At 43.8% G+C, this 25,321-nt stretch overlaps 1 protein-coding gene across 2 annotated transcripts in view; it reads left to right on the top strand.

The window, feature by feature from the left end:
- Positions 1-16,929, top strand: part of LOC139420480 (anion exchange protein 2-like) — a 73,799-nt gene extending 56,870 nt beyond the window's left edge. For both annotated transcript variants that reach the window (XM_071170673.1, XM_071170675.1), the window contains 16 exons: positions 941-1,121; positions 3,508-3,643; positions 4,011-4,212; positions 5,069-5,177; positions 5,503-5,687; positions 6,059-6,272; positions 6,461-6,667; positions 6,942-7,090; positions 10,917-11,111; positions 11,727-11,963; positions 12,342-12,431; positions 12,624-12,790; positions 13,035-13,288; positions 13,577-13,746; positions 15,076-15,249; positions 16,655-16,929. In XM_071170673.1, coding sequence (XP_071026774.1) covers positions 941-1,121; positions 3,508-3,643; positions 4,011-4,212; positions 5,069-5,177; positions 5,503-5,687; positions 6,059-6,272; positions 6,461-6,667; positions 6,942-7,090; positions 10,917-11,111; positions 11,727-11,963; positions 12,342-12,431; positions 12,624-12,790; positions 13,035-13,288; positions 13,577-13,746; positions 15,076-15,249; positions 16,655-16,735 — 2,751 coding nt within the window. In that variant the 3' untranslated portion in view covers positions 16,736-16,929. The remainder of the gene's footprint in view (positions 1-940; positions 1,122-3,507; positions 3,644-4,010; positions 4,213-5,068; positions 5,178-5,502; positions 5,688-6,058; positions 6,273-6,460; positions 6,668-6,941; positions 7,091-10,916; positions 11,112-11,726; positions 11,964-12,341; positions 12,432-12,623; positions 12,791-13,034; positions 13,289-13,576; positions 13,747-15,075; positions 15,250-16,654) is intronic.
- Positions 16,930-25,321: the final 8,392 nt, after the last annotated feature.

Consider the following 25,321-nt stretch of genomic DNA (forward strand, 5'->3'; position numbering starts at 1 on the left):
GAAAAATGGTTTTCACTGAAACGTTGCATTCGCCTGTTGCTTAGGCTATTTACCACTGCCTATATTTGAGAAGTGTTTAGGCATTGTGGATCATTTCATTGCATAGTTGTTCTTAATATAACCGAGTAACACTGGTGAGTGTGTTTCTGTTTGACGTCAACATGCAGCGCAGACTTGGGAACAAGTACTATTTAAAATACTTTGAGCGTTTGATGTCAGATGGACGGGTTTGCAGTTTTGGGACTTTTCTATTGGTCCATTAAGCCAGGCAAGCTCAATCAAGCACAGATGATCATGTATTTTAAATGATTTCAAGTAACATTTGAATCCAGGTCTGATGCACCTTGCATGGTTTTCAGAAGTCAATAGGTTCAAGGACCAGTGCGAACTACTTTCACACTTCACACTTTGGAAAGTGAAACTAGAATACAATTACATATAGTTCTCTGGATGTGTTTTCTGATCCTTAGAATACTTTTTGACTGTCTTTAAAGAAACAGCATGAGCCTGAGAAGAGCTAGCGTTAATTCTAAAGCAATATTTGTAGAAGAATTCAATCCGACGCAGATACAGCCACATTAAGCATACTGAAAACAATTTCCCCTGAAAGATCAGTTATTCAGATCCTCACTGAATCTAATCCGATTGGCTCAATGGTAACTTGGTTGGAAGGAGATACTGGTTTGAACATTTACGATTCAGACTCCTGGATGTCCATGGGCATACACTGAAAAATATTGACTTGCATTGGTTTTTGGACAAACATGATTTTTTTAAAGTTAGCCGTTGGAGAAAGTGGCCACCGGCCAGATAAAAAAAATATTAAAAAATAAAGCATGGATTGCTCTCTTATCTTGTCCATAGAGTGATTAAGAGGGTTGAAGAAACCAATGTTATTTGGGTACACTATCCCTTTAAATTCAGCCTGTGTCCCCCTCAGGTGTTTGTGGAGCTGAACGAGCTTATCATAGATAAGAACCAGGAGATGCAGTGGCGGGAGACGGCCCGTTGGATCAAGTTTGAGGAGGACGTGGAGGAGGAGACGGACCGCTGGGGCAAACCCCACGTGGCCTCGCTCTCCTTCCGCAGCCTGTTGGAGCTCCGCAAGACCATCTCCCATGGTAGGAGAGAGTTTAGAGAGAGAAGACTGTGTGCAGTGTTTCTCCTATATGAATCGTTGCCGCCACCCCTAAATGTATACAGTACCAGTCAAAAGTTTGTGCACACCTACTCATTCAAGGATTTTTCTTTATTTTTTACTATTTTCTATATTATAGAATATTAGTGAAGACATCAAAACTATGAAATAACACATGGAATCATGTAGTAACCAACATTTTAGATTCTTCAAAGCAGCCACCCTTTGCTTTGCTTTGACAGATTTGAACACTCTTGGCATTCTCTCAACCAGCTTCACCTGGAATGCTTTCCAAACAGTCTTGAAGGAGTTCCCACATATGCTGAGCACTTGTTGGCTGCTTTTCCTTCAATCTGCGGTCCAACTCATCCCAAACCATCTCAATTGTGTTGAGGTTAGGTGATTGTGGAGGCCAGGTCATCTGATGCAGCACTCGTCACTCTCCTCTTTGGTCAAATAGCCCATACACAGCCTGGAGGTGTGTTGGGTCATTGTCCTGTTGAAAAACAAATGATAGCCCCACTAAGTGCAAGCCAGATGTGATCTCGTATTGCTGCAGAATGCTATGGTAGCCATGCTGGTTAAGTGTGCCTTGAATACTAAATAAATCACTGACCGTGTCACCAGCAAAGCACCCCACACCACCACCTCCATGCTCACGTTGGGAACCACACATGAGGAGATTATCTGTTTACCTACTCGGCAGTTGGAACCAAAAATCTCAAATTTGGACTCCAGACCAAAGGACAAATTTCCACCGTTCTAATGTCCATTGCTCGTGCTTCTTGGCCCAAGCAAGTCTAGTAGTGGTTTCTTTGCAGCAATTCGACCATGAAGGCCTGATGCATGCTGTCTCCTTTGAACAGTTGATGTTGAGATGTGTCTGTTACTTTGACTCTGAAGCATTTATTTGGGCTGCAATTTCTGAGGCTGGTAACTAATGAACTTATCCTCTGCAGCAGAGGTAACGCTGGGTCTTCCTTTCCTGTGGCGGTCCTCATGAGAGCCAGTTTCAACTCAGTGCTTGATGGTTTTTGCAATTGCACTTGAAGAAACTTTCAAAGTTCTTGACATTTTCCGCATTGCCTGGCCTTCATGTCTTAAAGTAATGGTCTGTCATTTCTGTTTGCTTATTTGAGCTGTTCTTGCCATAATAAGGATTTGGTCTTTTACCAAATAGGGCTATCTTATGTATGCCAACTATACCTTGTCACAACACAACTCATTGGCTCAAATGTATTAAGAAGGAAAGACATTCCACAAATTGGCAAGGCACAACCTTTGATTGAAATACATTCCAGGTGACTTCCTCATGAAGCTGGTTGAGAGAATGCCAAGAGTGTGCAAAGCTGTCATCAAGGCAAAGGTTGGCTACTTTGAAGAATCTCAAATATAAAATATATTTTGATTTGTTTGTCTTTTTTTGGTTACTATGCGATTCCACATGTGTTATTTCATAGTTTTGATGTCTTCACTATTATTCTACTATATAGAACATAGTAAAAATAAGGAAAAACCCTTGAATGAGTAGGTATTCTCCAAACTTTTGACTGGTACTATGTATGTATACATGTATGTTGACTCCAATGCTTCCCACAACTGTGCCAAGATGGCTGGATGTCATTTGGGTGCTGGACTATTCTTGATACAGGAAGCTGTTGAGCATAAAAAACACAGCAGCGCTGCAATTCTTGACACTCAAACCAGTGCGCTTGGCACCTACTACCATACCCCGTTCAAAGGCACTTAAATATTTTGTCTTTCCCATTCACCTCTGAATGGCACACATGCACAGTCCATATCTCAATTGTCTTCAGGCTTAAAAATCCTTCTTTAATCCGTCTCCTCCCCTTCGTCTACACTGATTGAAGTTGATTTTAAGTGACATCAATAAGGGATCATAGCTTTCACCTGGATTTACCTGGCCAATCTGTAATGTTTTGTAAAGGCAGTGTATTTTTTGGGGCGAGACAAAGTATTTAAGTGCCTTTGAACAGCGTATGGTAGTAGGTGCTAGGTGTACCGGTTTGTGTCAAGAACTACACCGCTGCTGGGTATTTCATGCTCAACAGTTTCCTGTGTGTTTATCAAGAATAGTCCACCACCCAAAGGAAATCCATCCAACTTGGCACAACTGTGGGAAGCATTGGTGTCAGCATGGGCCAGCATACTTGTGGAATTGTAGAGTCCATATCCCGATGAATTGAGGATGTTCTGAGGACAAAATGGGGGAGTGCAACTCAATAGGAAGCTGTTCTTAATGTTTTGAACACTCAGTGTACGTGTGTGGGAGTGTGTGTCTGTGTGAGTGTGTCTCTGTGTGCCCACCCTGCTGTGACCTCAGTGTCATGTGTGCCCTCTGCCACCAGGGGCGGTGTTGTTGGACCTGGACCAGAAGACTTTGCCTGGCATTGCCCACCAGGTGGTAGAGCAGATGATCATCTCAGACCAGATCAAGGCTGAGGACCGCGCAAACGTGCTCCGAGCCCTGCTGCTCAAACACAGGTACGCCACCACCACTACACCTAAACACCAACCAGGACAGCTCAGTGGAAAATACTTATTGAGTATCTAGTAACCTAAGTATGGAAGTACGGAATACTTGTGTAAATTAAGTGTGTGGACACTTTAAACTCTGGATATTGTTTTTCAACAGGAAAAGTATAATAAAAACTATCTGTAGTTTGTCTACCATTTTGATCTCAGATGAAATAGCGTTATTAGTTCAGCATGTCAATTTACACAATGTTAACCTTGCGATGTCTCTGCCTGGTTCCGCCGCCTGCTTGCTTGATAGCGTGCGAGAGGGCAAGGTGCGACATATGCATCTCCTGCTCAACCTCTGTGTGCCTTTACCTCCCTCGCCCTGCAGTCACCCAAGCGATGAGAAGGAGCACAGCCACAACCCCTTCCCCAGGAACATCTCGGCGGCCAGCCTGGGCAACCTGCTGCCCCAGCAACACAGCTCCAACCACATCCACCATCCAGAGCCCTCCGTCACAGACCCCCTCATGGGCTCGGCCAGCACAGGGGAGCAGGAGACACGTATCGACATGGAGAAGAACAACCTGCAGGTAGCTACAGTATAGTGTTGATTTTATGTAAGGAGTAAATGCTGACGTTTATTTTTCCAAGGTAATGTACAGAACTGAGGCATGTATCCCGTGTATACCAAAAAAATTAAAAATAAAGCGCACATTTACCAGTAAAAAAATAATAATAATTCTACTCTTTTGGTTGCTAGAGAAGCACCCCAGTCTTTTGGTTGATATTTATGGACACAACCCAGTTGTTCGTTCTATATGTTCAGTTGCCATACACGCTGGCGACGTTCTTGTCCCTTGTTTGCTAGCTACCCAACTAGCTACGGCTAACAAGGTCACAACCTTTGAATCCAGAATAAAAGCATTTTGTTTAAGCTGTTTTCTATTGACATTCATTTGGATACATCCATAATGTCTGTAAAAACAAATCAATACTAGCTAGCTAAGTTTTTCCTCATTGGACCTGCGTTTACAATGTATCCCATTTCTGTTTGTGTGGTTGTCGGTTTAGCTTTCTGTAATTTGTAACAAGTGTGGTCTGCATCTTTGGGTGCATATTTCATCATGTTTGCAATGTGTCCCGATAGCTTTTCCAACTGTCCCGTTATTTGGTTTTTAATGTCCATTTTAAAATGCCCTTCTAGCCAATCAGAAACAAGTATTCAACAGTGCTGTGTATAAGTAGTGAGGAATGTATTAGGCAGATTATTCTACTGCTAAAGAGTGTAGGTAAGTGTGTGTGTGTGTGTGTGTGTGCGCAAATTGTGTACACAGGGATATTGAGCTATCATGTAAAAAGTATCTTCATTGGATATTTTTTTGTGGAGGGGGCAGTCACATTGAGTTACCATGGCCTGGGTTAAGTCTGTCCTGATTGGTATTGCAGCAGAAGGAGTCTACTCCAAATATCGGCATACACAGGTCGAAGTCCAAGCATGAGCTCAAGCTGCTGGAGAAGATTCCAGAGAATGCTGAGGCCACTGTTGTCCTTGTGGGTGAGTGGTCTTTTTTTAATTCATCTAAGAACCAGAAGTACCAGAAAGCATATCCTGTTACCTTTTTCAAATAACCTACTACCACTACTACCTCTTCTTCTTCGGGTACTTATATTTGTCCTATTTGACACGTTATTTTTTTTCTTCTATTTTCTTTGGGGGGGGGGGTTTGCATGTCTCAAATCTCCCTGATACACACTCGGTGAGTGGGGTCACGGCCAGGGTCAAATAACATCTGAAACAGTAGTCTAATATCAAGCATTCCCACTCTGTGCAGTGTAACAGCATGCCCTATAACCCTCTGTCCCCCCTTCCTCTCCTCCAGGCAGCGTGGACTTCCTGGAGCAGCCCACCATGGCCTTTGTGCGGCTGCAGGAGGCGGAGGAGCTAGACTCTGTCCTGGAGGTCCCAGTGCCAGTCAGGTTCATCTTTGTCCTGCTGGGTCCCCCCAGCACCAACATGGACTACCATCAAATCGGACGCTCCATCTCCACACTCATGTCTGACAAGGTCAGTGCGCTGTACTGTGAAGGCGAGAGGAGAGCAAGAGTCAATTGATTGAGGTTTAGTAGAACATCTGTGGGCCGAGTTTCCTGGCCACAGATTAAGCCCAGTCCTGGAGTGAAAATCACTTTCAATGAGAATCTGCATTGAAAATGCTTTTTAGTCCAGGACTAGGCTTAATCTGTGTCCTGGAAACCATCTCTATATGTTTTTGTTACTATGGTCATACTACATATTATGGTTATTTAATTTCGCACACAACTCTGAATGCAAAAAAGAAAATCCAAACACAGAGTGAACCTGTTTTGTTCTATGAAGGCTCACATACTGTAGGACAATGAGTATAACTCCAGTGTTTTTCCTGTTCTCCCGCGCAGCACTTCCATGAGTCGGCCTACCTGGCGGACGACCGCCAGGACCTGCTCAACGCCATCAACGGCTTCCTGGACTGCAGCATCGTTCTGCCACCCTCCGAGATGGGCGGTGAGGAGCTGCTACGCTCCGTGGCACGCTTCCAGAAGGAGATGCTTCGCAAGCGGGAGGAGCAAGGAGCCCTGCTGGCCAAGGAGCCCAAGAGCCAGAAGGAAAAAGGTGGGGGAATCCCGCAATTTTGTTCACAGAAAAATGATGTCCTAACTTTCCTAGCTTCTCAGACCGTTACATGGAGCCGGATGATAATATTTTGAAAGTTTCCTTTTTTTTAAATGCAAAAAAGATTCCAAAGAAACGTCACTTTTCTAGTCCAGTATTTGAAATCGGTCTATGTTTATGTATTCCAGAGGCCCTCCTCTCCCCCGGGAAGCCGGGAGACGACCCCCTGCAGCGTACTGGACGCCCCTTCGGAGGCTTAATCCGAGACGTGAAGCGCCGCTACCCAAAGTACGTGAGTGACTTCAAGGACGCGCTGAACGCCCAGTGCGCTGCGGCCATCATCTTCATCTACTTCGCTGCCCTCTCCCCCGCCATAACCTTCGGAGGCCTCCTGGGTGAGTCCCAGGGGTTAAATGCAGCCAGCTAGCAAATTCTGGTACATTTACAGAAATGTCCCTGTGTAAGTTAAGAAAGTGACGGAAACAATAACCGCAACTACCCATCTACCCCTATCAACACACAACCAGACACTTAGCATGTGTTTAAAGTAGGCATTGGAGCTATATTGAATATGTACTGAGAATGGAATTCGTAGCTTTTTAAAAAACCTTCTTAAATCATTCTCTGAATGTTGCCTGTGTGGGTTCTTGACTGTGTGCCTTGTGGTAGGTGAGAAGACTGAGGGTCTGATCGGTGTGTCTGAGCTGATCGTGGCCACAGCTGTGCAGGGTGTTCTTTTCTGCCTCCTGGGGGCCCAGCCGCTCCTGGTGGTTGGCTTCTCCGGACCCCTGCTCGTCTTTGAAGAGGCCTTCTACTCTGTAAGTTACCTCAAACTGAGATGTGAGATTACATTATTGACTACCTCGTAAGAGTAGGGCTGGGCGATATGGCCAATATATATATATATATATATATGGATCTAGAGATGGATGGAGAGATAGATCTAGAGAGAGATAGATATATATATATTTTGGCCATATCGCCCAGCCCTACTCTTATGCGGTAGTCAATAATGTAATCTCACATCTCATATATATATATTGCTTTATGAGTAGTGTGTGACCTTATGGTGGCAACACATATATTTTCTAAATGACTGTATTTGAATGGGTCTTTCTCCATTCTGATTGTTTTGTACTGTTCAATTCAACTTCTACCTAAAATATTTTCCTGCGTTTCCATCAATTTCTGCATTTCCTACACTCATTTGAGATCATTTACGACATGGACAAAAATACTAGGCCTTATTTTTAACCAAATAATGCAATTGCGATTTAGATCAAAACACTTGGGTGAACTTTTGGAATCATGGAACTAGAATGTTTATTATAATTCTGTAGTTAGAATATAAATAATAGTGGGCACTTTGAAGACATGAAAATTCCATGAATGAGTTATTGTGACAGGGTAGGATGTACCGTGTTTCCTAAGGGACCCTATAATCTTTGGCTACATTACATTTTTATTAATTTTTTAAAATGTATTCATATATCCAACATATTAATGTGAGGAGACCAAAGCGCAGCGTGATGTGAATACATATTTTAATGAAAAGACGGAAAAACACAAAGTACACTAAACAAACAAACAGAATAACAAGACTAACGTGACCGCTATAGAAACTGAGTGCTAACATGCAACATAACATAGACAATAACCCACCAACCACAATACAAAACAGGCTACCTAAATATGGTTCCCAATCAGAGACGACGACAAACGCCTGCCACTGATTGAGAACCATATCAGGCCAAAACACATAAACAGACTAACTAGAATGCCTGCCACTGATTGAGAACCATATCAGGCCTAAACACATAAACAGACTAACTAGAATGCCCACTCCTATCACACCCTGACCAAACAAAACATAGAAACAAACAACTCAAATAATGGTCAGAGTGTGACAGTAACCCCCCCTAAGGTGCGGACTCCGGCCGCAAAACCTAAACCTATAGGGGAGGGTCTGGGTGGGCATCTGGCCGCGGTGGTGGCTCTGGCGGCTCCTGGCTGGCTGGCTGACGGCTCTGGCGGCTCCTGGCTGGCTGGCTGACGGCTCTGGCGGCTCCTGGCTGGCTGGCTGACGGCTCTGGCGGCTCCTGGCTGGCTGGCTGACGGCTCTGGTGGCTCCTGGCTGGCTGGCTGGCGGCTCCTGGCTGGCTGGCTGGCGGCTCCTGGCTGGCTGGCTGACGGCTCTGGCGGCTCCTGGCTGGCGGCTCTGGCGGCTCTGGCTGGCTGGCTGACGGCTCTGGCTGGCTGGCTGGCTGACGGCTCTGGCTGGCTGGCTGGCTGGCTGGCTGACGGCTCTGGCTGGCTGGCTGGCTGGCTGACGGCTCTGGCTGGCTGGCTGACTGGCTGACGGCTCTGGCTGGCTGGCTGACGGCTCTGGCTGGCTGGCTGGCTGGCTGACGGCTCTGGCTGGCTGGCTGGCTGGCTGGCTGACGGCTCTGGCTGGCTGGCTGGCTGACGGCTCTGGCTGGCTGACGGCGCTGGCTGGCTGGCTGGCTGACGGCTCTGGCTGGCTGGCTGGCTGACGGCTCTGGCTGGCTGGCTGGCTGGCTCTGACGGCTCTGGCTGGCTGGCTCTGACGGCTCTGGCTGGCTGGCTCTGACGGCTCTGGCTGGCTGGCTGGCTGGCTCCTGGCTGGCTCTGACGGCTCTGGCGGCTCCTGGCTGGCTCTGACGGCTCTGGCGGCTCCTGGCTGGCTCTGGCGGCTCTGGCGGCTCCTGGCTGGCTCTGACGGCTCTGGCGGCTCCTGGCTGGCTCTGACGGCTCTGGCGGCTCCTGGCTGGCTCTGACGGCTCTGGCGGCTCCTGGCTGGCTCTGACGGCTCTGGCGGCTCCTGGCTGGCTCTGACGGCTCTAGCAGGCTCCTGGCTGGCTGGCTCTGACGGCTCCTGGCTGGCTGGCTCTGACGGCTCAGGACAGACTGGCGACTGACGGCTCAGGACAGACTGGCGACTGACGGCTCAGGACAGACTGGCGACTGACGGCTCAGGACAGACTGGCGACTGACGGCTCAGGACAGACTGGCGACTGACGGCTCAGGACAGACTGGCGACTGACGGCTCAGGACAGACTGGAGACTCTGGCGGCTCAGGACAGGAGGGCGACTCCGGCATCGCGGCGGCTCCGGCAGCTCCTGGCTGGCTGACGGCTCTGGAATGTACCGCACCGAGCTATGCACACGCACTGGGGAGACTGTGCGCTCCACCGCATAACACGGTGCCTGCCCGGTTCCTCTCTCTCTCCGGTAAGCACAGGAAGTTGGCGCAGGTCTCCTACCTGGCGTTGCCACACTCCCTGTGTGTCCCCCCACGCTGCCGCCTCATACCGGCACCTCTCTGCTTTCGCTGCCTCCAGCTCAGCTTTGGAGCGGCGATATTCCCCTGGCTGTGCCCAGGGTCCTTCGCCGTCCAGAATCTCCTCCCAAGTCCATGAGTCGTGTGTTCTTTGCCGCTGCTGCTGCTGGCAGTTACCACGCTGCTTGGTCCATTGTTGGTGGGTTATTCTGTCACGATCGTCGTAAAGAGGAGACCAAAGCGCAGCGTGGTGTGAATGCATGATTTGATGATTGACGAAAAAACACGAAGTACACTAAAACAAACTAACTAACCAGACGAACGTGACCGCTATTGAAACTGAGTGGTAACATGCAACATAGCATGGACAATAACCCACGAAATACCCAAAGAAGATGGCTGCCTAAATATGGTAAACGATAAACAGCTGCCTCAAATTGAGAACCAATCTAGGCAACCATAGACATACATAAACACCTAGATGGTAAACAACTCCATAAACCTATAAACGCCTAGACAGTACAAAAACACATATATCACCCATGTCACACCCTGACCTAACCAATATATAAAGAAAACAAAGAATACTCAGGTCAGGGCATGACACTTTGCCTATTCCGCTTTGATTTAGAAGATACTGTTGCACAAATAACATGCTGATTTAAGCCTCCACCAGTACTGGTATCAGGCTGTATTAGCTAGCTACGTTTGTGTTGACTCAGTACTTTTGCTGACTCAGCTATCCAGCTAACTATCGATTAGCATTAGTGGCTAACACGAGTTAGCTTAACTTGCTAAGAAAATACAGACTAGCTGTTTGCAGACGTAAGAAACACAAACTAATGTTGTAATTATAGAAGCTTGTGGATTTATATTAAAATCAAAGTGGAAACAGCATCGTAGTCAACATTGTTGCATGTGCTGCATTGACCATGCAGACTGAACAAAAGTGTCTCTTGGTCAAGCAACAACAAATGCGCTCCTTGAGTGATGGGATGGGACTAGGTCTGTGTGGAAAGCAGCATGGAGAGAGCGGAGAGGGATAAACTAAAAGAGTAAAGTAAACTATAAAATTGGACGTTACACACCACGTATCACGTTTAACAAACCAAACATTCAAATACCGTTATAGAAGGTAAAGAGAACCCCAAACCAGTCCATGCATCAATACCGGCATTGTAAAATACGGTATACCGCCCAGCCCTACATAAGACTCCCTTTTGTATTTCCCTGCTGTTGATGTTGACCTGTATGCGTGGCCACTCTTCCATCAGTGTCAGAACTCAATACTCAGTTTTGTCTTAATTGCTTCCTTACCATTCTCTCTCTGTGTGTGTCCATAGTTCTGTAAGGGGAACGGGATAGAGTACCTGACGGGCCGGGTGTGGATCGGCTTCTGGCTCATCATCATCGTGGTGACGACAGTGGCCTTGGAAGGTAGCTTCCTGGTCCGCTTTGTCTCACGCTTCACCCAGGAGATCTTCTCCTTCCTCATCTCGCTCATCTTCATCTTCGAGACCTTCTCCAAGATAGGCAAGGTACTGTACACTTGACACTCCGTTAACTATAGTATTGAAATTGATAGAAATGATTTAGTGCCCTTGTAAGTGCTAAAAGCACTTTACGTTGTAGAGAGGGGATCCAATCTGACTACTGATAATAAATGGAACTGACTTTAGATTGGACTGTTCTCAAAACATGGGGTCAAAACGAGTATGTTTTCCTAACGGGTACACTCTTAAGAAAATCTTTTGTGGTTGAGTGGCCCTGATCCGAGAACAAAGTGAAAGGGATAGACAGCCCGACTTTTATCTGGGCTTATGATTTCAGGAATGTTACTATTTTTAGACCTCTGTCGAACACAAGACTTTCAAGGGATAATTTGTGTCTGGATTAATCTGTTTGCTGGGACCTTACAGGTATGTACATTTTAATCCCTCTGAAGCCGTGTTGAAGTGATCTGTGTGTGTGTGTGTGTGTGTGTGTGTGTGTGTGTGTGTGTGTGTGTGTGTGTGTGTGTGTGTGTGTGTGTGTGTGTGTGTGTGTGTGTGTGTGTGTGTGTGTGTGTGTGTGTGTGTGTGTGTGTGTGTGTGTGTGTGTGTGTGTGTGTGTGCGCTAATGTCAACCCATTTTTTTTCTGTGTTGCCGGGCAGATTTTCATGGAGCACCCACTGCAGCGCTGTTACCTTGACAACAGCACGGCGGAGAACGCAACAATGGAGAATAGCACCCTGGAGCTATTGCTTGGCAACAGCACTATTTCGGTGGTGTCGGTGAAGGTCCTAGGGGAACCCAACACAGCACTGCTCTCCCTTGTACTCATGTCTGGAACCTTCTTCATTGCATTCTACCTGCGCAAGTTCAAAAACAGTGCCTTCTTCCCTGGCAAGGTAAGACACTGGTACACTTTATGAGGTGAAGGGGCTCATGTCATCCTCACTCTAAGCACAATAGGGTTATCAGGGTGTATTTCAATTCAATACAAACTTAAAGGATAATTTGGGATTTTGGCAATGAGGCCCTTTATCTACTTCACCAGAGTCAGATGAACTCGTGGATAACATTTTTATGTCTCTGTGTCCAGTATGAAGGAATTTGAGGTAGTTTCGTGAACCAATGCCAACTACCCTCATTGCCAGACTCCCGAAGTATCCCTTTAATTATTTAGAACATAGTTTATTGTAGAATCACAGAACTTCACTCCCCAGTGTCCCATCATGGAATGTGTGTTATGCATTGCCTACACCTAACTATTTTGTGTTGTTCAGCTCCGTAGGATTATTGGAGATTTCGGGGTCCCCATAGCCATCCTCATCATGGTCCTAGTGGACTACAGTATACGTGACACTTACACACAGGTGAGTAGTACTGCAATTAATATAATTCCAAAGCCCTTTATTAGTTTGTTCATTGTATTGTCTAGATTAATAAGCTTAACTACTGTCATACTGAGAAATTATAAAGAACTAGTTACTTTGACGACATATTAGTGCATGTTATGTCATCACCCTCTAAAACACATCACTTCCCTGACCCCTGACCTTGTGTAGAAACTGAGCGTGCCCAGTGGCTTCTCTGTGACCAGTCCTGAGAAGCGTGGCTGGGTGATCAACCCCCTAGGCATGTACACCCCGTTCCCCATCTGGATGATGTTTGGCAGTGTGCTGCCCGCCCTGCTGGTCTTCATCCTCATCTTCATGGAGACACAGATCACCACGTGAGACACACTGTCACACTACAGTACCCAGCACCCCTGTGTTCCATCATGAGCTCCCCCTTAGTAGCAAAATGAATTGTGTGAATGGATACGAACTGCGGGAAATACTGGAAATCATGGAAGACATTACATTATATACTGTGTATGTTTTTATCCTGGCAAGTTGATTTACTCATTCTCAACTTCTCATCTGCCTTTCTTTCTTCCATTCCTCTCTTACTACCTGTCTTCCTCCCTAACTCAGTCTGATAGTGAGTAAAAAGGAGCGGATGCTGGTGAAGGGTTCTGGCTTCCACCTGGACCTGCTGGTGATTGTAGTGCTGGGAGGCACCTCTGCCCTGTTCGGCCTGCCCTGGATGGCCGCTGCCACTGTGCGCTCTGTAACGCACGCCAACGCCCTCACCGTCATGAGTAAGGCGGTCGCCCCCGGCGACAAGCCCCGCATCCAGGAGGTCAAGGAGCAGCGGGTTACAGGGTTGCTGGTGGCCATCTTAGTAGGTGAGTGTCTTTTGGATAGATGTCGAATAGACTAGACTGGAAGATGTTTGGTGCTTCTCAAAAGTTTACCGTAGCTTCCTCCACTTGACTCCTTCCCTTCTGCAGTGATCTGAAGACACAGGATAAAAACAAAACATATAAGGGAATATGTGACTTTGCTTATGGTGACTTTGCTTTCACCTGTGTAGTTATTTCACCTCCGACTACTTGAAGAGGAAACTATTAGAGTATTGAGACGCAGTCATGTTTGCAGTAATATCTCTTAACTCTTACTCCCTCGTCTTCCAGGCCTTTCCATAGTGATCGGAGACCTGCTGCGTCAGATCCCCATCGCTGTGCTGTTTGGCATCTTCCTCTACATGGGCGTAATGTCACTCAATGGAATCCAGTTCACCGAGCGCCTAATGTTACTGCTGATGCCCCCCAAGTACCACCCCGACCACACCTACGTCCGCAAGGTGACCACAGCTCAGAGTCACAGAGAGTAAACAGAGCAGTGGCTCTGGTTCCCTAATCCGTCTAATAGATAGCTTGGTCCCAGATCAGTTTGTGCTCTAATGAAAACTCCTTTGGTCAAAAATGACAGCAGTTGTCAAGACATCACAAACAGATATGGGACAGGGCTTTCAAATAGAGCCTTTCCTGTATAATCCACTATATCAAGGATGGGAAACTTTGATGGTGGTGGGAGCCACAAAAAAAATCTGAATTTATCATGAGACGCAGTGGCTCGTGGTGTCTGCATACCCGTGGGTCTGGATGTGGGTCTGCATACCCACATCCATACCCACACATGCTGTCAGAGCCAGCCCTAGCCGAAATGTTTTTGGGGGGCCCACCACCTTGCGAGCAAACATTTTTAGCTACCCCCCCCCCTCCCCTTAAAAGCAGAGGGGGGGAAAAATACATTTCAGTGTTCAGTTCAGGTAATTCTACACATTTTGCCATAGGGTAGAGAGATATTTGACATGTTTAAGCTTATTTCCTGCCATTCTACACATTTTGCCCTGATTTAAGCCATGTTAATATGATGTGATTTGATAAATAAACCATGATTACTACACGTTTAGAGAGCTGGCTAGACTAACTTACCAATACAAAAATGCTGATATGGGCTAAATGACTGACTAAGTGACTGACGTAAGATTATTATAATACATTTTTTTGGAAATTGATCCATGGGCTTACAAAAGGGGGGCCACCGCCAGGTGCCCATCCCTGCACTATATAAACTCATAGAGGCTATTTTTCTCAAGTGGGTACCAGAGTTTGTATACATATACTGAGTATACAAACATTAGGAACACCTGCTCTTTCTATGACATAGACTGGCCAGGTGAAACCTATGAGGGGAGGAGATAGGTTAGACAATTGAGTGAATTGAGTCAATTGAGGGTGAATGGGCAAGACAAAATATTTAAGTGCCTTTGAACAGGGTATGGTAGTAGGTGCCAGGCGCCCAGGTTTGAGTGTGTCAAGAACTGCAGCTCTACTGGGTTTTTCACGCTCAACAGTTTCCCGTGTGTATCAAGAATGGTCCACCACCCAAAGGACATCCAGCCAACTTTACTCAACTGTGGGAAGCATCGGAGTCAACATGGGCCAGCATCCCTTCGGAATGCTTTCGATACCTTGTAGAGTCCATGCCCCAACGAATTGAGGCTGTTCTGAGGGCACAAGGGTGTGCAACTCAATATTAGGAATGACATACTCATGATTTTCATTGTCCCCTTTCGAGTGTATTACGGTAATCCACTTTCTTAACTGATAGTAACTGTGTCCCCCAGGTGAAAACGCTGCGGATGCACCTGTATACACTGATCCAGCTGGTGTGTCTGGCGGCGCTGTGGGCCGTCATGTCAACCGTGGCCTCTCTGGCTTTCCCTTTCGTCCTCATCCTCACCGTCCCCGTCAAGATGTTCCTGTTGTCGCGCATCTTCACCACCCGTGAGATGCAGTGTGTAAGTTGGCCCAGAGGTGCGCACTAGGCCCATACACTAGCTTTAGGGCCTTTCACTATGAGCCCTGGTCAAACGTAGTGCAGGGAGTACGGTGCCGTTTGAGATGTATCCCCTTTCTCTCCCCCGAGGATGTTTCAGGAGAGGTCCTCATAGTACTTATGGAGTTTACTCTTAAAGGAGAAGTTGTTTTTTTTTTACAACCAAATCTCTATTTTTGATGTAAATGGCATGTTATAGAAAAGTACAGACACCTTTTTTGTGATTTCACCAAACACCTATGGGGTTCCTGAAAAAACATGAACAAAGCCTCCAAAAACACCCCAAAATGTCCTTTTAGATACGCCAACGCTCTTAGTCAGGTCTTTAGATGTGCACATGAAATTGTCATTCCTAACTTTATCCGCAACGTTATATTCCCTTTTTGTGCGCCTCAAGACGTTTCCCTTATCCAGCTGTTCGATTCTCCACGTAGCCTGCTGCTACAGGTAACTGCCAAAATTAAGGGAACACCAACAGTGTCTTAGTAGGGTGTTGGGCCACCACTAGCTGCCAGAACAACTTCAATGCGCTTTGGCATAGATTCAACAAGTGTCTGGTACTTCCTGTGGAAGCACAGGCTTTTAATATATTTTGTATCCCCCATTTACTCAAGTGTTTCCTTTATTTTAGCAGTCACCTCTCCGTCCATTGTACAGGTATCGTTCGAGTCGCAACAAAATGGAGTAGAGAGTTCTGACTAAAGTTCGGAATTTCATGTGTACAAGACCTGCATCACTATACCGGGATGTTTTCTGTTTCTAAAATAACGTGTTTGGGGTTTTTTTGGAGCCTTTATTCATGTTTTTTTCAGAGCTCCCGTATACTGCACAGTAAGGATGAGGAAGTGATTTGTTGTTTGGGGGTATGTTTCTCAAAAAAAGTCTATAATATGCCATTTGCATCAAAAATGTTGATTTAGTTGTAAAAAAATAACTTGTCCTTCATGACTCTGCTCTGCTTGTTCTTCTTCAGTGGTTTTTAGCACTGGGTTGACTTTGTGAAAAAGTACCCTGTAAAAAGCGCAGTACACGTGAAATTTGATTGACGAAAGACATATCTATCTACCCATTTTAAAACAATCAATCATAGTTACATTTGAGTAATTTAGCGGATGTTCTTATACAGCGCACTTTACTATAAGTGCATTCATCTTAAGATAGCTAGGTGAGATGACAACATATCACAATCCTATCAAGTACGTTTTCCCTCAACAAAGTATTTATCAGCAAAGTCCGTGGCAGTAGGATATGTGGCATTTCTGGTGGGAGGGGCCGGCGCCGTGAGTGTTGTTTAAGGTACTCGTCAGAGGTGGGGTTAACGGTACAGCTACTGCCTTGCTCTAACAGTCTGCTCTCCTCTCTCATAGCTGGATGCTGATGACGCAGAGCCCGTCTTTGACGAGAGAGAGGTCCATGATGAATACTCAGAGATGCACATGCCTGTGTGACCCACACCATCATATACCTACCAACCACTGTATTCTTCTCTGTGTCCACACCATTCTGCCAATCAATCAACCAGCCAATGAAATGCCTGCCCAAAGGATCCACCAGCAAAGACCCTATATGTAAAGGGTAAAGATGTCGCATGCAGGCTTTGGTCTTCTGAGACCCAGCTCTGTCATGGAGGGCTTTAAGATCACTCATAACCCCCTGTCAATCTCATTCACTGGGACAGAGTTCAATTGGGTGACATAAGTAGATTCAACGTTCAGGCGTTCTCATGATGACACACAGCTGGAAATGGAGACACATTATAAGGGGGAACTTCCTGTCCTCTGAAGGGGTTAGGGGTCGTAACCCTTCAGAGAGCACTTTGTGGCATTAGGTATGAATACAGACTGAAAGGTCCAATCGGTTCAGCATATTTATTTTGTTCATCATCCATGTTTTAAAATATTTCAACATATTTGCCTTTTTGGGGGGGTTCAGGGGTTCAAATCCAGTTGTGTTTTTATAGATGTGTATTTTCAAGGTTTATTCCAGTGACCGTGTATGGTAGGTAGTTTAGTACACAATTATTCATTTTTCAACCCTGACAGGTTGTGCTGATTCACATTGAATGTGCGGAGGATTATATATGGGATACATTCCTTGAGTCAATATATTTAACATATTGTGCTTTCACTTTGTATGTTTAGCTCTTTTAGCTCACTAAGCGCCTTATGGAAGGACATGATGGCTGGACAGAGAAACCTAATTATGTTGCTTTTGTTTTTAACAGCTGTTCCTTCAAGAGCACCTCTAAGCCCTCTGCACTTTTTAAGGCATAATATTGAATGTTTTATATTTGACTTAGTGTCTATCAAACACTATGCTGTGTATTTTTTTTTTTTTTTTTTAAGATGCCTTAGATTTTTCTCTCCCGGCAATTCCATTAGCTAAAAAGGAAGGCGTGTGATTTTATGTTTCCAAACGATTGCAAAGGGGACACAAACTGCTCCAACCTCAGACTGATATTAAGGTAGTGTTAGCCCGGTTGTTTTACCAATAGTCATTACAACACTGCTCAGCAATCACAGCAGTCTTGTGAAGTCGTGATGAAATGAAATGTGCGTATCTATGTTATTGTGTAGTTTATTTGCTTTCATCCATTCATCATCCTCCTCTAGTGTTTATGCTGCCATTGTGGTGGCTAAAGTTTACCAGCAGAGGGAGACGAAATATAACCAAAGTACACATTGTAGTACCAAATGATTTTAAAGTACTGTACTGAATGTGAAATAACTCCCCAACTATTTATTTTTCGTTAGCATTTCCTCCATAAAAGCTGAAATGGGATCACATCTCTCAAGTGCTACACAATCTCAAGACCTTTCTGAAGTACTGTCAATATACACTAAACATCGTGATACTTTCGCCAAGTACAGTAAACTTCTTGTAGTATTGTTATAATAAGGAGCTGTTTAGTTTCACCTATTTGGTCATCTAAAGTATATTCTGCTGAATCCCTTTCTGAAAGTTATCGACGTGCATCTATGGGGTTCACCTTCACCTTTTGCATTTTCACTGTGTATGTTAAAGTGGTTTACCTACCAGCATGAAGCTAGTCAGTATTTTGGGGGGGGCACTAATCTATTTGTATTTTCCTGTGTGTAAGTGGTTTTATTTCTTGCCAAATCTCGGCCATTTAAAACGTTTCAAGTTTGGTCAGAACTATCAAATGTGGGTGTTATCGCACCTGTTACTTGCCACCAGGTTTATGATGTTTCCGAGGTGGGCAAAGTGGTTCAGTGTCACCCATGCCAGGGTAATCTCTTGTGGAAAGACTACGTAAACATAAATCGTACTGTAGATCTGTCATGATACAACTGGATGTGTGAGATCTGCAGCATTAGTTCCAGTGCTTGGATTTTTTGTCACTGGTTATTTGGACAAATCCTGATTTTTGCAGGCGTTAGCATATTTTGGATGGAGCAGGGACATTTGGCTCATATACTTGCCTGTAGAGAGAAAGGGTAGAGTTCTTTTGTTTTTGGTTCTGATCCTAGTTCTATCTCTTCTATTAACACTTATGGACCCAGATCTTAATTGAACATCTGACCAATTACGCACGACTTAAGTTCTGGGTTTACTAAGATTAATGCCAGGGCTTAAAGCCTTTTTAAAGATGTTTCTAATATATATACGGATGTCTGGAGTTAGACCAATGAATATACTTTTTTTTACCTGAAATGCAGTCATTGATTGTGAAGACTGGACCTCAGGTCTGTCTTGTTCTTTCTTGCCTCTTTATTGTTTCTCTAGCAAGGGGGAGGCCGAAGACCTCACTAATCCCCTTCAGACCAACTCCTTAACCTTTTTTTTATCCTTTAGTGTGTGTACTTTACTGTATTTATACTTGGGATATTGCCTTTCAACAGTAAAAGTTCAGAAATGTCTCTTTCTGTGCACCTCAACTAAGCTATACTTGGCTCCATATTCCCACGGTCTATGGCTACAGGCAGCCCAACTCTGATCTTTTGTTCAACTATTGGCAAAAGAGCTGATCTGATTGGTCAAAAGACCAATAAGTGGAAAAAATATCAGAATCCGGCTGACGGTGTAAACGCATTCGAAGTCCTTTATTTGTGCCTGAATTGATCTACAGCTGCACGTGAATGTATACGATATGTGATTGTGACATTTATCACCTGAATCCGTCATAGCCGTCATATATATTTTTTCCAGTATGTCACTCAAGTTCAATTTGTTTTCACTTTTAGAATGCCCATAGATCAAGGCCTGCATTCACAACACGTCTCGGAGTAGAAGTGATGATGGGATCATATTTCCATTTTAGATCCTACTGAATAAGATATGAACAGGGGGGATCTGATCCTAGCACTCCTACTCACTCTTCATGAATACAGGTCCTGATCCCTCATGTATTGTAATGTGGCATAATGTGTTGTCTTGAGTGTTTGAAGGGTGTTGTGCAGATGTTTTAAAAGATGTTGCAGTAATTGATGACCATGGACAAAATGGTGGTGTGCAAAATTAGTTTTTTATAGAAAATAGTATGGATGGAGGAAATATGTTCTGTACATGATTGTCAGTGCCCACGGAAACATTGCTATAATGCAGTTCCATTTTAAAAGAAACAAAGCATTCTGGGTGGTCATTGCTTATGTTCAGTGTACATACACTACCGGTCAAAAGTTTTAGAACACCTACTCATTCAAGTGTCTTTCAAGTTATCTTTATTTTCAGTATTTTCTACATTGTAGAATTATAGTGAAGACATCAAAACTATGAAGTTACACGTGGAATCATATACTAACCAAAAGTGTTAAACAAAGCAAAATATTTGTCAAATAGCCACCCTTTGCCTTGATGACAGCTTTACACACTTGGCATTCTCTCAACCAGCTATACCTGGAATGCTTTCCAACAGTCTTGGAGGGGTTCCCACATGCTGAGCACTTGTTGGCTGCTTTTCCATTCACTCTGTGCTCCGACTCATCCCAAACTATCTCAATTTGGTTGAGGTCGGTGGATTGTGGAGGCCAGGTCATCTGATGCATCACTCTCCTTCTTGGTCAAATAGCCCTTACACAGCCTGGAAGTGTGTTGGGTAATTGTCCTGTTGAAAAACAAATGATAGTCCCACTAAGCCCAGAACAGATGGGATGGTGTATTGCTGCAGAAATGTATTTTGATGTAACACTTTTTTGGTTACTACATGACTCCAGTGCTTGGATTTTTTGTCACTGGTTATTTGGACAAATCCTGATTTTTGCAGGCGTTATTTTGGATGGAGCAGGGACATTTGACTCATATACTTGCCTGTAGAGAGAAAGGGTAGAGTTATTTTGTTTTCGGTTCTGATCCTCGTTCTATGTAAACTAATAAACGATGTGTTATTTCATAGTTTAGTCAAATAAAAATAAGAAAAAACCTTGAATGAGTGGGTGTTCTAAAACTTTTGACCGGTAGTGTAAATAGTAAAAATATTGATGACCAATAAAGTCAATTTCTATTAAACATCACTGCTGTAGTGTTCTTTAACAATTCAACCAACATATACAGTGGGGCAAAAAAGTATTTAGTCTGCCACCAACTGTGCAAGTTTTCCCACTTAAAAAGATGAGAGGCCTGTAGTTTTCATCATAGGTACACTTCAACTATGACAGACAAAATTAGAAAAAAAATCCTGAAAATCACATTGTAGGATTTGTAATTAATTTATTTGCAAATTATGGTGGAAAATAAGTATTTGGTCACCTACAAACAAGCAAGATTTCTGGCTCTCACAGACCTGTAAGTTCTTCTTTAAGAGGCTCCTCTGTCCTCCACTCGTATTAATGGCACCTGTTTGAACTTGTTATCAGTATAAAAGACACCTGTCCACAACCTCAAACAGTCACACTCCAAACTCCACTATGGCCAAGACCAAAGAGCTGTCAAAGGACACCAGAAACAAAATTGTAGACCTGCACCAGGCTGGGAAGACTGAATCTGCAATAGGTAAGCAGCTTGGTTTGAAGAAATCAACTGTGGGAGCAATTATTAGGAAATGGAAGACATACAAGACCACTGATAATCTTCCTCGATCTGGGGCTCCACGCAAGATCTCACCCCGTGGGGTCAAAATTATCACAAGAACGGTGAGCAAAAATCCCAGAACCACACGGGGGGACCTTGTGAATGACCTGCAGAGAGCTGGGACCAAAGTAATAAAGCCTACCATCAGTAACACACTACGCCGCCAGGGACTCAAATCCTGCAGTGCCAGACGTGTCCCCCTGCTTAAGCCAGTGCATGTCCAGGCCCGTCTGAAGTTTGCTAGAGAGCATTTGGATGATCCAGAAGAAGATTGGGAGAATGTCATATGGTCAGATGAAACCAAAATATAACTTTTTAGTAAAAACTCAACTCGTCGTGTTTGGAGGACAAAGAATGCCAACAAAGGGTATATAACAAAGTATTGAGAAACTTTTGTTATTGACCAAATACTTATTTTCCACCATAATTTGCAAATAAATTCATAAAAAATCCTACAATGTGATTTTCTGGATTTTTCTTTCTCATTTTGTCTGTCATAGTTGAAGTGTACCTATGATGAAAATTACAGGCCTCATCTTTTTAAGTGGGAGAACTTGCACAATTGGTGGCTGACTAAATACTTTTTTGCCCCACTGTATTATTCATAACAAGATGAGTACAGTTAAAAGTTACAGGATAATACATAAAATACCTTTTACCATGCAGATACATGTTCACTTAATGTATGCTGTGGCTAATACAAAACTATGTTGAAATATAGAAATTGAAACTTCCAGATTCTCATGTTGAAACCAACTTCCTCCTTGTAACTAGGTCAAAAACAGCGCATGACCCAGGCCTGCACATTATCCTTGATTGCTCAATCCCTCTCCAAAAACACATTCGAGGCTCTTTCCCTTTTGTTTGTCTGAGTTAGTGTTCCTCCCTGTAGTGGAGTGGGTGGTCTTCAAACAGAACAATAACCTCAGTCAGGCTGCTCCGCACACACTGGGAGGAAGATGGCTGCTCTACTACTGCTGTTGTTGGTTAGTGCTGGAGTCCTGCTGTCTTCTACTGAGGCTCAGGAGGCTTATAATAAACTCCCCGATAACTACAGGAAAGGAGTGGATCTGGCTCTGCAACAACTCAACTCTCACGCTGGAGTCAAACACCATTTTCTCTTCTTCAAGAGTCTCCTGAAGTCCGACATAGAGGTAAAAAACCTTGTGCCGAAAACCATTGAGGTTTCTATTGCCGGGAGGTTGTTTTTCTGAGGACTGTGGCAAGACTGCGTTTTGTGTAGACCTGGTAAATGTTTATGGTTGTTTAGTCTACTCAATGATATACATTTCCTTCCTCTAGTCTGGATTTGATGTGAGCTACATTTATCACAGCTTCTACCTGAAAGCCACCAAGTGCCCAAAGGGAACGGTTGACTCCACGCAATGCAAGTTCAGGAATGACCGAGTGAGTACCTGGAACTGTCTCAGCACAGTTGAGCTGAATCATCAATAACCTTACGGCTTTCGTACAAATCCCATAAATTATACACATCTAAGTCTACAGCATGGAATTGTAATCTACATATAATGCTGTCATATTGTGTGTATTTCTACAGCCATTGATAGACTGTTCAGTCTGCTACAAAACCTTTGCTGGAGAGATTGAGAAGGATCCAAAACCGTATATCCACTGTGTCCACAAACCAGCACTTACAGAGGTTTGTTGGATCGCTAGTTGTCCCTTCCCCCGACACTAAACTGTTTCAATCATTCACCAGTCAAATTCTATAACTAAATATGATTATGAAGAAAATGTTAGAATTTTCATGAAGAAAATTATAGAATTGTCTATAAACTAGTTCCTATAAAGATTAAGGACAATATCACGAGGTGAACTCTTATCTAATTCAGAAACGGACAGTAATTGCAGGGATTTGTTCCATCACATTATTGAGTAAAAGTTGAATTTGAAGACAAATAAATATTGTGAATGTTATTAAAGCAGAATATTAACCTGTTTATTTCCCCTTGTGAATTTCAGGATATGATGACAACAAGAGTAGAACACTGTAATACAATGAGTTACCACAGTGGAGCCCCTACTCTCCTGGCTTCAAAATCTTAAAGTGAAAGGGGCCATGTTAGTTCTGTGCCATGACGAAATAATGCTATTGCACAATACATCTGGGTTTAGTCTGGAAAGAGAGCCTAATTTTGTCTGTATTCTGTGTTCATTATTCTGTATTTACCTTCATACTATTTCTAATTACTTTAAACACGCTTAGGCTTGAGCTCCAAGTGTTCACTTCATGCATGCTACGTTCGTGTTTCCTATTCCTCTACCTCTGCAATATCCCAGTTGAATGTGGTAAATTTATGTTCAATAAAGTTTTATTCAGAAAAAAATAATTAAAGTCGTTGGTGTTCTCTTTTCCAAATAGCACATAGCACATGATAGGGGAAATTCCTCTAGATGTTACAGCGTCTCCCATTTCTCTATAGGAAGGCCAAGAAAAACAATCACGACAGTTGGTTGATAGCCTGTTTTAAGCTTGGACTTGTGATTCCTTAGGCCTGAGCAATATGTGTTTTTGAGTCTCGTTAATGTTTATACCGGTGGAAGAAGTGTGTCTATCGTCCATAGGGTGTTACTAACTGAACAATGTAGCACAGGCAAGATTTGTTTAATATAAAATGTTATTTTATTCTGAGTTTAAGGTGCAATACATCTAGCACAACTTCTACCTGAAAGCCACCAAGTGTGCCAGGGGAAAAGTTAATCCATATGTTGTGTATATTCTAACAGCCACTGATGGACTTTGGAGTTTGCTACAGAACATTTGCTGGAGAGATTGAGAAACACCCCCAAGCCGTAAATTATTTATTTCTAAATGACAAGTGTTTAAATGTGTTTGAAATGATGACCTTTTCATGTCATGCTATGACGACTACAGTACTGTCGCAAGATAAGCTACACCAGCGGAGCCTCTACTCTCCGTCACCAAGACTGAAATACCATAGAATAGATGGTTAATAAGACAGAATTGAAGATGAACTGCATTTACAACCCACTGGTGTTATTTCTATTTTGTGCCACGATCACAATAATAAAAAATCTAACCCTAACCCATAACCAGTGTCGACATGTGTGAAAACGGCGCAATTGTACATTTTGTAGTAGTTAAAAATAGCAATTTGATGTCATCGAAATGAAAGATGTAATAACACAGATTTTCAAAACGCTGAGATTGGCTGTGACGCGGGGAGCGGGAAAATTCCCACGCCCTGACATGAAATGTGTGTTACTTTTAATCCTACTCAATTATGTCAGCCATTATGAATTTAGGGCCTTATCTTTTTAGCCACAGAACATAGAAATGTGCCATTTTCACACACTGGTATGGTGCTGGAGATAATGAATATCAGGTTGAAAAGTGGTGGAATTGCCCTTTAAGTAAATTCTGATAACATTTACACATATTGAATAATAACTTACAAAATGTACATGTACACGTATCTGTATATAGTGTAATATTTAGTATCTCAGCTACACTGAAATTATTTTTTTTAAATGACACAATAATGACCGAAATCTGTTAACTAAGTGGTGAGCCTTTACCATATTGATTTCATGCTTCCCTTTGCCAATTGAAACAAACAACTTAAATACTAGGCTAGCTGACTACTGAGAATCAACCTTTAGACTCCGTTGTGTTGTGAGACCTTGTTTTCTAGGTAATAGCATATATAGAAGATTTAGAACATATCATTGTACACTATTCATTTGAGAAAAGCAATTCTAGTGGTGGTAAGTTACAGTACATAACAGTTGTAATGAAGTCCACATGGCCAGAGACCATGCCCTTGGGGCCCTCTGACCCAATGCCAGGGACAGATATTATTGTTACCCCGATCCAGTTCCTAACAAGGACATTGCAAAGATATGCTCTGCCCATACTGCAAAAAAACACTGCCCTTTGAGTTTGTGCAGGTCACTGCGACTTGGAATTCGGGTGATGAGCAGCCGCAGGAAGATGGCAGCCTCCAGGGATGAGCAGCCGCAAG

Source organism: Oncorhynchus clarkii, chromosome 11 (genome assembly GCF_045791955.1).
Source record: "Oncorhynchus clarkii lewisi isolate Uvic-CL-2024 chromosome 11, UVic_Ocla_1.0, whole genome shotgun sequence".
In the NCBI taxonomy this organism is placed as follows: domain Eukaryota; kingdom Metazoa; phylum Chordata; class Actinopteri; order Salmoniformes; family Salmonidae; genus Oncorhynchus; species Oncorhynchus clarkii.